The 13,388-nt window shown below is 50.7% G+C and overlaps 1 protein-coding gene across 4 annotated transcripts in view; it reads left to right on the top strand.

Moving 5' to 3' along the window:
• Positions 1–2,814, top strand: part of STK11IP (serine/threonine kinase 11 interacting protein) — a 19,705-nt gene extending 16,891 nt beyond the window's left edge. For all 4 annotated transcript variants that reach the window (XM_032278052.1, XM_032278053.1, XM_032278051.1 and 1 more), the window contains 5 exons: positions 141–319; positions 544–625; positions 855–925; positions 1,478–1,725; positions 2,409–2,814. In XM_032278052.1, the coding sequence (XP_032133943.1) occupies positions 141–319; positions 544–625; positions 855–925; positions 1,478–1,725; positions 2,409–2,555 (727 nt within the window). In that variant the 3' untranslated portion in view covers positions 2,556–2,814. The remainder of the gene's footprint in view (positions 1–140; positions 320–543; positions 626–854; positions 926–1,477; positions 1,726–2,408) is intronic.
• The last annotated feature ends 10,574 nt before the right edge of the window (positions 2,815–13,388 follow it).

Raw genomic sequence — 13,388 nt, 5'->3', positions numbered from 1 at the left:
GGGGGGAGGTGGGATGAATGAAGAGGGAGCTGAGGTGAATGGGGGGAGACGGGGTGAGTTATGGGGGTGTGGCTGGGGCAGGGCCTCCCTGGTACTCTGATATCACTCATCTTCATCACTCTGTTCCCCTCTCTCCACAGTGAGCCTCCAGCTAGCTGGCTGCAGCTGACCCTGGCCGTTCCTCTCCAGGATCTGAGTGGCATAGAGCTGGGCCTGGCTGGCCAGAGCCTGCGGCTGGAGTGGGCAGGTGGGGCAGGCAGCTGTGTGCTGCTGCCCCCAGATGCCCGGCGTTGCCGGGCCTTCCTAGGGGAGCTCCTTGGTGAGAGATGAAATGGGAAGGTGGGAAGGTGGGAGGGTGGGCAGGGCCCTGGGGCCAAGCTCCCCAGCTGGTGTCTGTAGCAGAGACAGAGAAGGGAACAGGACTCGCCTCTTGTAGAAGCTTCTGAAATCCAGCAATGTGGAGAACAGGAAGGGATTGAGCGGTGGTGAGTTTGGGTGGAGGAGAACAGAGCCGTCTAACATTCCTGGCCTGGCTCTGTCTAGATGTCTTGCAGTCTCTGCCCCCTGCCTGGAGGAACTGTGTCAGTGCTACGGAGGAGGAGGTGACCCCCCAGCACCGGCTCTGGTGAGTTGATAGGAGGCAGAGGCGGGGGTTGCTGCCGAAGTCTCTTTCCCCAGAGCCCCAGACACCCCAGTGCTGAGTAGGCCCTGGATAGCCACCTGTCCTCATGCCATGCCCCCCATGGGCCCTATGCCTCCTCCCAACCCACCCACAGGGCTTTCTTCCCCCTCCTCTCCCTGGAAGTCCTTTCCACCCCCAGCTGATCTTCCCATGACTACCACGTTCCCCCTAGGCCACTGCTGGAGAAAAACTCATCCTTGGAGGCCCCCCAGTTCTTCTACCTTCGGGTGTTCCTGGTTGAAGGTGAGGCCCCTGTGCTGCTGATGCTTCCCTGAACTCTGTACCGACCCTTGTCACAGGCCCTGGCCCACCCCCAGCAGCTGTACAGTGCCCCTGTAGCAACTGTCAGTTCCTGGAACTGGACTTCTCTCACTTGAGGCCATAGCCAAGTAATGGCCTCAGCCTGTCCTGCCTCAGGGTGCCGTTCTCTCTGGGCGGGGTCAGGAGGCTCCCGGGGTCCTCAGGTACACAGAGCCTTTGCTTTTGGGCCCAGGCTTTCTTGAAGTGGAACAGCCGTGCTGAGTCGGCCCTGCCTCATCAGTCAGAGAAGGCGAGGGCGCAGCCTGGTTTCTGAGTAGGGTGGGTGGGGCAGTGGGAGTGGTAGGCCTGAGATGTTGGAGACTAGAGATTCCTGGAGCTTGGGAAAGGGAGCGTCTCGTCCCCAGGGGCACAGGCTGCTGTGGGGCCCAGCTTGGAGTGTAGCTCCTGTCTCTTCTCCTCAGCAGCACTGGGACGCTGGCCCCAGGGATCCATCCCCTCCATGACCTTCCACTCTGGGTGCCTCTCTTCCTCCAGGCTCTTCCACCTGCCTTGTGTCCCTGTTGCTGACTCCATCCACCCTGTTCCTGTTAGAGGAAGATGCTGCAGGGTCCCCAGCAGAGCCCCCTCTTCCAGCAGCGGCTGGCGAAGCCTCAGAGAAGGTGCCTCCCTTGGGACCGCGCCCTGCTGTGCGCATCCGGGAGCAGCAGCCACTTAGCAGCCTGAGCTCTGTGCTTCTCTACCGCTCAGCCCCAGAGGACCTGCGGCTGCTCTTCTACGATGAGGTAGGGCGTGTGTGTGTGGAGTGGGGGCGGGCAGAGGGAGGAAGGGGAGATGGTGAGCACAGGTGGAGGCCAAGGGCAGAGCGGGAAACGGGTCTAGGAACCCTGCCATTCGTGGCAAAACGAGGGTTGGAGGAACTGGGGGACTCTGGGCTTGGATGAGCACCAAGTCAGGGAGGGAGGCAGCTATAGGCGGGGGAGGCACCTGGACTGGGAGCCCCAGCCATTGACGAGCCACGAGGCTTTCAGTGAGGTTTCCAGCTGCTCTGAGTTGGCAGGATTGGGCCGGCTATGTGCCAGCCGTTTGGTCTTTGTGACACCACCTGAGGAGATACTGTTACTGGTCCTGTTTACAGATGAGGAAACTGAGGCTTGGGGATGTTAACCAGTTTGCCCAGGCCACAAGTGTGGAGCTGGGAGTTGCATCCACACAGTTCCTTGAAATTGAGTCCACATCTTCTGTACAACAGGGAAGATGAGAGAGATGGGTCCTCTGGAGGCTTTCAGTAAATGTGGACTGGGTTCTGTTTACAAAGCTGAGTCAGGATCTTTGATGGGAGTGATGGGGCTGGGGGAAGGGGAGAGGCACTGAGCCAAGGCAGAGACAGCGAGGCTTCCCGGAGACCTTCCCTGTACTGCCCCCCCAACCCCCCAAGCCTTGCCTTGCTGACTGCTCAGTCTGCTAGGTATCCCGGCTGGAGAGCTTTTGGGCACTCCGTGTGGTGTATCAGGAGCAGCTGACAGCCCTGCTTGCCTGGATCCGGGAGCCGTGGGAGGAGCTATTTTCCATCGGCCTCCGGACTGTCATCCAAGAGGCTCTGGCCCTTGACTGATGAGGCTCCCACAGTGACCTTGGCTCTGACCTCAGGAGCCACGCTGCAGACGTTCCCTCTCCTAGTCTCTGGGTTTGGCTTCCAGACTCTGGCTGTGGACTTCTCCAGCCTCTGGGCGCTGTCCAGTGAGACCCCAAATGACCCAGGGTTTAAGGGAGAGGTGAGAGAATGGTCTGGCCTCGGGACAGGCCACATTGTCAGGAGGAATCGTTTTCCTGCACTTTTTCTCAGGTATCAATAAAGTTATTTCCAACTCATATGTCACGTGTGGTACTTAGATGTGTCACTCTTAAGGCTTGCAGTTCCCTAACCTCTTCTGACAGAAGCTGTCCTGCCCCTCGCCTTTCCTGAATGGGCAGCTCCAAGCAGCCTTGTTTGTACCATGAGACCTTATCTCTAACCCAGCTGTGGTCCCAGCATGGAGGATCAAGTAGAACTGACCCACGGGTACGCAGTCCCAAGCTGGCAGTGAACTGTCATTTGGCATGGCATGGAATTGCTACTAAACAAATAGCCAGGCCAGATGGATTCCTGCTCTCTTGAATTTTACGTGGGAAGCAGTAAGGACTTCAGGACATCGCAGAGGGTGTCTGGGGAGAGGGTGTGTGGAGTGGAGCAGTGACCCCTGGTGCTTCCTGCCATTGCCTTCTCAGTGCCGCCCCAGCCGGGAGGCCTGGATGGTCAGCCCCACTCTTTCGCCTCTTGTCTTCATGTCTGGCCACAGTGATGGTTCAGGGATACTCATGTGACTTGGTTTGGCTTATGAAGGCCCAGCACAGGCATTTGACTAGAGCAACCAAGAAAGAGGCAAGTTTCCTCTCAGGGTTGCTGAGAGAATCGGCCTGGACCTGCTTGCTTTGAGGTGAGCGCTTTCCTGAACGTGGAACTCCGAGAGAGAGGAAGGCAGGGCCGGGTGGAGAGAGCACGGCCAGATCCTGGGGATATCTTTGGAGCCGCTGGGTCTAGTTGTGCCTGAAGGCAGAAGCCCCTGGGATTTAAGGTAACGTGAGCTAAAGGAAGCCCTTCCCTCTTTGTTTCTATGGCTTAAGCTAATTTGAAGCAAGTATGAGCCACCAAGAGTCCTAACTAAACAAACCCCGACTCCAGCTTGAGCTGGGCTGAGATCTGTTTCTTGTGCCCAAGAGCGAACACAATGGAAATCATTACACCCACACGGTTGTGTGGAGAGGTCCTGGTTCCTGGTTTCTGTTGGGAAGTGAGGGGGAATAATGAATCCAGCTCACTTTTTGTGTCAGGCCTAAGGCCTTGACCACTTTGTGACTCGACTGCTTGGTGGGACAGCAGGACTGGGGCTGTGTCACTGTGGAACCTTCCACCTGGAAAGGATGCGGGGAGGGTTGCCTGGCTTATCCAGCCCACTACATCCCTAAATCCATGTGGTAAAGTATATTAAAACGGGTAATTTAAAATCCGGTACTTGGCTGGGCGTGGTGGCTCACGCCTGTAATTCCAGCATTTTGGGATGCGAGGTGGGCAGATCATGAGGTCAGGAGTTCAAGACCAGCCTGACCAACATGGTGAAACCCTGTCTCTATTAAAAATAGAAAAATTAGCTGGGTGTGGTGGTGGGCACTTGTAGTCTCAGCTACTCAGGAGGCTGAGGCAGGAGAATAGCTTGAACCTGGGAGGTGGAGGTTGCAGTGAGCCAAGATTGTGCCACTGCACTCCAGCCTGGGCAATAGAGTGAGACTCTGTCTCAAAAAAAAAAAAAAAAAAAAAAAAAATCCTGTACTTTTACATGTATTTAAATACTTAAAATTTATTTAAAAGATAACATGTACAGGAAAAAATTACGTGGCACTGAAGAATGTAGAGTGAGTGGCTCTCATATGCCTGAGCCCCTAACTCCAATCTTCAGATTAAGGCTTTCTTACCTGATTTTTGTGTATCTGCTCAGAAATCTCAGTGCATATACATATTTTTCCATAGAAAAGGGTACGTAATTAAGCCACTCAATTCCATTTAAAAAGATTGATTTCTAAGATTAGTTTCTCCCCAGCAGGTCTGGTCTGTTTTGGCGGGAGAGTGGGGAAGAAATGGTGGTAGTCATGGAACCGGCTATTTGGGAAATGCTGGCTGGGGTCGAGGCCCCTTGAAAACGCCTGCAGAGGTTGGGGACCCAAAAACATCTGTACAGAGGCCCAGAAAATATATTCACCTACTTCTGTTTTGCTCAGAGCTGCCCTCAATTTTTAATTGAAGCAAATTAAAACTTCCCAAAAATATTAGTCCACTTTCTTGGCAACGTGCACACCCCTTTCTCGGTCAGTGATTTTGTACCATCTGCAAACAGGAGCCAGTGCTGGTCCCGAGGAAGGCCTTCCCTGGCCAGAGGCTGCCCTTCACACCAGGCCTGTTTGCAAGCACCTCCCCAGAAGCCGGGTCAAGTCAGGCCATGGCGCAGATGGGGCAGAATAATCTCCAGTCATCCAGGGTGATTTGTAGAGGAGTGCGAGGTGGGGCGTGGGAAGAGAAGCGCCTTCCATTTCCTGGTGCTTATCCTCTCTGTGGTGAAGTGTTTTCTTTAACAGTTCGGTGGGGTCTTCTGCAGCCTTTATGCAAAAGTGCTTTTCCTTCGGTGACCCAGAAGACAGAGGTCTAAGGTGAGGCCATCCCCACTCCTGGAGGTGTCTGTCCCTTTAGTTCTGCACCTTGCCAGGGGCAGGTGGCCCAGATGCACCTGCCCCTCCAACCCTCTGTCCTCGAAGCGAAGGTGACTGCTTTCCTACTGGCGCTCAGCACAGGTGTCAGTAGGAAACATTTGACACTGGACAACTCCCAGAGATCGATTCCTCCCTCCGGCAAGTGCTTATTGATCGCCTGGCCTCTGGCCTTGGGCTTGCTGGCATGAAGGACACAGGCCTCTGGCTCCTGGAAAGCAGCGGAGAGAAGGTATCCTCTCACCTGAAACTAAATCCCAAGGGAAAAGCAGGAAATTGGTGGTGAGGAATGAAGAGGATGAGGAAGAAGAGGCGCAGAGATGGGTATTGAGGGTTATTTTGTGTGTACTTAAAAATCCTGTATTACACATTCAAGGATTACATTTAAAAATTTATATAAGGCCGTATGGGGGTTAGTGACTTGAGTGGTAGAAAAATAAGTGACTAAGACTTCAGAAGCAGGGAGCAGTCCAACTCAAAGGACCCATCTCTTTTTCTCTCTAGGAGAGGGTCTGTCTTTGCTGATGAATCATGTCACATGGAGCACAGGGTGACATCCTCCATCCTTGTCAAGATGCTTCGGTAGCTTCTGAAGGGACCCTACCCAGATTGCTTGGCTGTGGTTGAAAATGCAGCCATGGTTCTGTGTGTTATGTTTTCCGATTCACTGAGTACATGCACTATTTCACATTTATTCATCTACTCGAGGGGTGGTGTGGCGTGGCTGTGGTATAGGAAAAGACACGGTGGATTTAGATCTAAAAGATCCACGGCGATGCCTTAGTTTTGTGGCTCCATATCTAATCAAAGGCACAAGGCTCACCGTGGCTCCATCATCTACTGCATGGGGATAAGACTGATCAGTAACTTACCTAGTTCACAAAATTGTTGCATGTAATCACGTATAGGGAGGTACTGTGGGCCATAAAACATGAAATAAGTGCTGGTTAAAAACCTGCCTAGGCCAAGCGCCCTGTAATCCCAGCACTTTGGGAGGCCAAGGTGGGAGGATTGCCTGAGGTCAGGAGTTTGAGATCATGGCCAACATGGAGAAACCACATCTCTACTAAAAATACAAAAATTCGCTGGGCATGGTGGTGGGCACCTGTAATCCCAGCTACTTGGGAGGCTGAGGCTGGGAGAATGGCTTGAACCCGGGAGGCAGAGGTTGCAATGAGCTGAGATTATGCCACTGCACTCCAGCCTGGGCAACAGAACGAGACTGTCAAAAAAAAAAAAAAAAAAAAAAAAACAAGAAACAAAAAACCCTGCCTATTACTTACCACAAGCTGCTTTGTTACCTGGGAATACTCTGTAATCAAAAGAGGGAAGGGCTGGGCGTGGTAGCTCACGCCTTAATCCCAGCACTTTGGGAGGCTGAGGTGGGTGATCACCTGAGGTCAGGAGTTTGAGACCAGCCTGACCAACCTGGTAAAACCGCCATCTCTACTAAAAAGTACAAAAATTAGCCAGGCGTGGTGACAGGTGCCTGTAATCCCAACTACTTGGGAGGCTGAGGCAGGAGAATCGCTTGAACCCACGAGGTGGAGGTTGCAGTGAGCCAAGATCATGCCATTGCACTCCAGCCTGGGTGACAGAGCAAGACTCCATCTCAAAAAAAAAAAAAAAAAAAAAAGGGAAAGCCTGAATTTTATTGCCCAGGTGTTTCTAAGTGGATATTTCCTCAGTATGTTTTGGAAGGAACCTCAGACGCTTCTGGGGCTAGGAGTGAACCATGGCATAGTTGTGTATTTGGTCCATCTTGTCATTTGATAGTTTTGGACTTGGTGACTTCTCCATCCTTCACAAAAACATTCTTCAGTTTATTAGTTACTATAATTACTTGTGCACTGGCTTTCAATGCCACAGACATTTATTGAGCTCTTAAAATGTGCCAGGCTTCTATATGAGAAGATGGGGGCAGGGATCCAAGAATGAATCGGGCATGCTCCTGCCTTCAAGGAGCTTATGGTCCAGGGAGGGAATGGGGAAAGGTGCCTTGGAGATGGTCACGAAGGCTGGGTAAGGCTACAGTGGGAGAATATTGCAATAGTGACTATTTCTGAGCACCTGCTCTAATAATTTTGTTCACATTATTTCACTCAGTATGACCACCCTGAATGAAAAGTGTGATCTCCATTTCACAGGTGAGGAAGTTGAGGCTCAGGCAAAATACAGGGAATCTCACCAAGGACATACTAGATCTCAAACTTAGCCCATCTGTCTAGAATCTGTGCTGTTTCATCTCAACTGTATTGCCTCTCAGGACTTCCAGAATGCCCACCCTACTTCACTCTTCAGTCCCTTTCCTTTTATTTATTTATTTTTTTTGACTGGAGTCTGATTCTGTTGCCCAGGCTGAGGTGCAGTGGCATAACTTTGGCTCATTGCAAACTCCACCTCACAGGTTCAAGCAATTCTCTTGTCTCAGCCTCCCGAGTCGCTGGGATTACATGCGCCACCATGCCCAGCTAATTTTTGTATTTTTAGTAGAGATGGGGTTTTGCCATATTGGCCAGGCTGGTCTTGAACTCCTGACCTCAGGTGATCCACCTGCCTTAGCCTCCCAAAGTGCTGGGATTACAGGCGTGAGCCACTGTGCCTAGCCCTTTAGTCCTTTTCTATTCACCTTCTTGTGGCACCAACTTCCAGGGAAACCACATTTTTCCAGAAAAACATAAACCAGATCATCTACATATCCAGGCAGACTGTTCATGCCATAGGACATTTCCAGGCTCTTCGTTCTGCCTAGAATGTTCTCCTCTCCCTACTTCTCCAATTCACCCTTCATGGCACGGCCAGTTCTTTCATTCCCTTCAGGGTTTTCCTCTTTGCCACCTCCTTACAGAGGATGTCCCCAATCCTGCTTCCTGAATGTTCAGTGTAGCTGGCCCTTCCCTTCATGCATTTGCCATGTTTCGTAATTATAAATTATGTGTTTGCTTGTCTGTTTTCTGTAAGGTGCCCAAGAACAAGGACCAAGCCCGGATTTTTTCACCAATATATACACAACCTGGCATGGAGCTTACACACTGGGTGCATGAAATGTTACTTTACAACATTGCCAAAGAGGCTTTTATTTCAAACACTCATCCATAGGGCTCGCAGGACTCACCGACTTCCCTCTCTCCCCCTTCTGCACCTTGGGGAACCTCCTGCTTTGCTGATTGGGGAGGTCAAAGGGTCTGCTCCTCTACTCCTCCCCACCTTCCAGCCAAGACACTGTCTCTCTTGCTAACCCTTTTCCTCTTTCTTCCTTCACAACCCTCCCTTGGTTCCCTAAAACATTGGCTCTGAAAGAACAAAAGGCAGAAAGGCTCATAGGTGATTTCTGCTTTGTGTCCTACCCATTCACCCCAAATAACAAAACTCAAAGCAGGCTACCTGCTTAGGTGGGGGCAGAAGAGGAGCATGCAAAGACATAGGTCCACATCTCAAGATTCTTTGTTAGCCAAATACATCCAATACATCAGTAAAGACCGGAGCTGAAAGGTGGATTAAGCAGGGGTGGGAGAAACTTCAGGGACAGTGGTGCGGTCCTGGATTTTTTTCAAAGCTGAGTTCAAAATTTACCGAGCAACCCATGGATTATGATGGGATAAACCACCACAGAGTAACAACAATAGTTAAGGATAAGAATGGCATTTATTGAGCACCTATTTTGTGCCAAGCATTGAACTGGCATTTTATATGTAGCATCTCTAACTCCAGAGTCTGGGCTCTTTCTCAATGCCATGTTATCTCTTGTGTAAAAATAAGATCTTACTCACCAGCAGGCCAGTCAGCAGCAAATGGCACTGGTGCTCTGCTCTGGGGAGTGGGGAGATACTTTTGGCCAGAGTCTAAGTGAAACTGGGGCTAGCTCAACCCATACCCTGCTGTATTCCAGAAACTCCTCAGCCTGCCAAGTTAGGGTTACCAAGGCAAAGATTGGTCCATGACCAGAGTGTTACGATCTACCCTGGTGGGGATAAAAGTCATTCTGGATCTCCTCGCCTTCTTAGAGGAATTTGCAATTGTCATCTTTTTTTTTTTTTTTAGATGGCGTTTTACCCTGTCGCTCAGGCTAGAGTGCAGTGGCATGATCTCGGCTCACTGGGGTTTAGACAATTCTCCTGCCTCAGGCTCCCAAGTAGCTGGGATTACAGGTGACTGCCACTGTGCTCAGATAATTTTTGTTTTTTTAGTAGAGAGGGGGTTTCACCATCTTGGCCAGGCTGGTTTTGAACTCCTGACCTCGTGATCCACCCGCCTTGGTCTCCCAAAGTGCTGGGATTACAGGTATGAGCCACCGTCCTTGGCCCCAATTGTCATCTTTAATATGGCTCTAAGAATTATTGCTCTAGTAAGAGCAAGCTTTTGCTTATTTTATGTGTGTACATTTCACCACTTTTCACATTGCAAGTTATTTGAGGACTTTTTGGTCCTCCTGTCTCTTCGATCTGTAGTGGTATTGAAACTAGATAACAGTGTTGAGCACTTACTATGGGCCAGTCATGGCTTTACACAGATGAACTCATTTCAGCCTCTCAACAACCCTGTCATTATTGCCATTTTTTTTTTTTTTTTTTTTTTGAGACGGAGTTTCATTCTTTTTACCCAGGCTGGAGTGCAATGGCGCGATCTCGACTCACCGCAACCTCCGCCTCCTGAGTTCAGGCAATTCTCCTGCCTCAGCCTCCTGAGTAGCTGGGATTACAGGCACACACCACCATGCCCAGCTAATGTTTTGTATTTTTAGTAGAGACGGGGTTTCACCATGTTGACCAGGATGGTCTCAATCTCTTGACCTGGTGATCCACCCGCCTCGGCCTCCCAAAGTGCTGGGATTACAGGCTTAAGCCACCGCCCCCGGCCTCATTATTGCCATTTTACAGATAGGCAGTCTGAGTTCCAGAGAAGTCAAATAACTTAATCAAAGTCACACGATTGTCAAGTGGCAGAGTTGTGCTGTAAACTCAGGCTGCTTGGCTCTAGATGTCTCACATCTATTCCTCTATGCAGATGCTAGTTGCAAAGATGCAGTCTCCTTGAGAAGTCGATCTGGGAAGTTAGTGGTATCAGTTTGTGCCCATGGCATGGAAAGTCCAACAGCTGTAGGAAGGCAAGACATGGTGGGGGACGCCAGGTCGTGGCTCACGCCTGTAATTGCAGCGCTCTGAGAGGTCGAGACGGGTGGATCACTTGAGGTCAGAAGCTCGAGACCAGCCTGGCCAACATGGCGAAACCCCATCTCTACTAAGATTGCAAAAATTAGCCGGTTATGGTGCCCATCTGTAATCCCAGCTACTCAGGAGGCTGAGGCAGAAGGATCGCTTGAACCTGGGAGGTGGAGGTTGCAGTGAGCCGAGATCATGCCATTGCACTCCAGCCTTGGTGACACAGCAAGACTCCTTTAGAAAAAAAAAAGACCCAGTGTGGGGAGGTATGGTGGTATACAGGGATAAACATTAGACATAAAGCCGGAAGCCCTTGCGTCTGCTTCTTGACCATGCTGCCTATGAACCCTGGACCTTGGGCAAGCCAATGAAACTTCCCAAGCCTCATTTTCTCACTTGTCAAATGGGATTAAGCTGCTCTTTCACAGAGATGTTGTGAGGAACCAATAAGCATGTGAATATTAAAGTGGCTTGTAAGCCGGAAAGCACTACCTGTATTTTAAATAATGAAGTTATCAGTTATTACCCTTAAAAGTACAGGATGGATCTGATGGGGAATGACAGTAATCATAAGAGAGGCAGGGGCTACCCAGGCCTATTAACAGGAGGGCCATTCCCTCACGTCCTCTCCGCCAGCTCCTTGATGTTGGCACCACTCATGTCTGGTGCCTGCTCATCCCATGACCTGGACTGAGAGCCCATTTCCCTGATTCTAGCAGTCAGGATGCCTAGCTGCCAGCAACAGCCATTTTATACTGGCAAGGAATTTATTAAAGAAATAATGATTAGGTAGTATTCTGGGGAGGAATAGAGAGCGAGGGCTACTGAGCAGCCACAGCATGAGGACGTCTCTCCCTTCCATGCCTGTAGAGGTCTGAGTCTCCTGTGCACATTGTTCCCTTCTACATTCAGGTCTTGCACAGGTGAGTCTGACTGGTGGAACCGAGGTCAGTATCTGTGTCCTGGTTGCAAGGGTTTTCTGGCTTCTACCTTGGCCAGAGAGGACTTATGAGAAATGACCAAAATGTAAAAGTGGGTTTTCAAAGATTTGGGTGGCCACGGATGATAGAATCTTCCATACTGGCCTAGTTCCCAGCATGCTGGACCCCAGAGAGTGATTCCAGGGAACAGCATGAGAGGAACCCACCAAGGGCTTCTGGCCCATTCATGGGGAGCCCAGAGAATGGTGTGCTTGTGCCCCCAAATCTGGGTGGTGTGGCGGGATGGCTCCTGCTCCCTTGGACTTAGGGGACAGGCTGCTGTACTGCTGCGTGTGCAGACAAGTGTCCTGGGGTGCCAGCAGGCAGGGTGGGGACGTTCATGTGAGACTGGACTGTGAGGAAGGGTGTGACAGTTGGCCACTGCTCTGATCTGGCCTGTCGCTGGCTTCTGCCTTTGCTGTCACCTTTCCTGTCACTTCAGTGTCTCCAGGCTCTAAGATAGAAGCTGACACATACCCAGAGTGAGCATCCTTTGTGCATGCAAGGAGTGCTCTTTTGTCACAGAAATGCAGACCCCATCGGGAACACACTGTAGGGGACTGACAGTTGCAGGTGCACTGCAGGCAGGATGTCAGGAGACAAGAGTGGGCCTAACGAACGCATACATTTATTCTAATAGGATGAGTTGGTACGAAACAACTGGTGGGTGTCAGCACCTCTTACTCCCTCCAGCCTGGAAGGAAAGAGATAAACATGGGTTTCTAAAGGCTCTTCAAGGGGAGATTTTACTTCGTCATCTTAGAGGGGTGGAGGAGAGGGGAAGGTCTGCAAAGGTAGAGAATGGAGCTGCAGACTCTGGGTGGGGTGTGGGAGTCTCTAACTGAAAGAGGATGGGAGTCTGGAGCTCCCAAAAGATGAGGACCTGTGCTCAGCAGCCTCCCTGGGGCAGGTGGAGCCTCAGAGGGACAAGTCCTGTGATACCCTATGGTATCTTGGTGTGCAGGATATACATGGTCTGGAACACAGGTGTCCCTGGTTGGCAAGACCCTCCTCGGGCTGTCTCAGTATTAAAGTAACTGATGTCTGACTTTACAGGCTAGAGGAGCAGGGCTGGGAACACGATGCCAAGGTAGACTGAAGACCAGAGCCCTCGTGAAATGCCGACCAGGAAAGGTTCCAAGGCTCTTGCGTATCTCTAAGGATGTGAAGGCCCTACCAAAACAAAACTCAAGCTACAGACTTGGAACCACGTTGCCTGGCTTAGAGAAATAAAGAATTGGGATAGCCCTAGTTTGCTAGGACTACTGTAACACAGTACCATCAACCGAGTGGCTTAAACAATGGAAATCAACTGTCTCACAGATCTGGAGGCCAGAAGCCAGACATTGAGTTGTCTGTAGGGCCAGGCTCCTTCTGAAGGCACTAGGGAAGAATCTGCTCCAGGCCTGTCTCCCAGCTTTGGAAGTTCCTTGGCACCTTGTGGAAGCAAAACTCCAGTTTCACAAGGTATTCTTCCTGAATGCGCCTCTGTGTCCAAATGTCCCCTTTTAATTTTTATCATACACACACACACACACACACACACACACACATGTGTATATATATGTATATGTGTGTGTGTGTGTGTGTATATATATATATATATGTGTATATATTTGAGATGGAGTCTCACTCCGTCACCCAGGCTGGAGTGCAGTGGCATGATCGCTGCTCACTCCACCTCCTGGGTTCAAGCAAGTCTCCTGTCTCAGCTCCCGGGTAGCTGCGATTACAGGCGCGTGCCACCACACCCAGTTAATTTTTGTATTTTTAGTAGAGACAGGGTTTCACCATGTTGGCTAGGCTGGTTTTGACCTCCTGATCCGCCCACCTCGGCCTCAAAAAGTGCTGGGATTACAGGTGTGGGCCACCGCGCCTGGCCAATTTCCCCTTTTCATAGGAATACCCAGTCATAATGGAGGAGGAGCCTGCCCTTATCTTAACATCTACAAGACCGTTATTGCCAAATAAGGGCACAATCTGATGTACCAGGAGTTAGGACTTCAACATATA

Source organism: Sapajus apella, unplaced genomic scaffold, assembly GCF_009761245.1.
Source record: "Sapajus apella isolate SASKATOON/1434 unplaced genomic scaffold, GSC_monkey_1.0 scaffold10, whole genome shotgun sequence".
Taxonomy (NCBI): domain Eukaryota; kingdom Metazoa; phylum Chordata; class Mammalia; order Primates; family Cebidae; genus Sapajus; species Sapajus apella.
The sequence above is the reverse complement of the archived record's forward strand: the minus strand, read 5'-3'. Positions and strand labels throughout refer to the sequence as shown.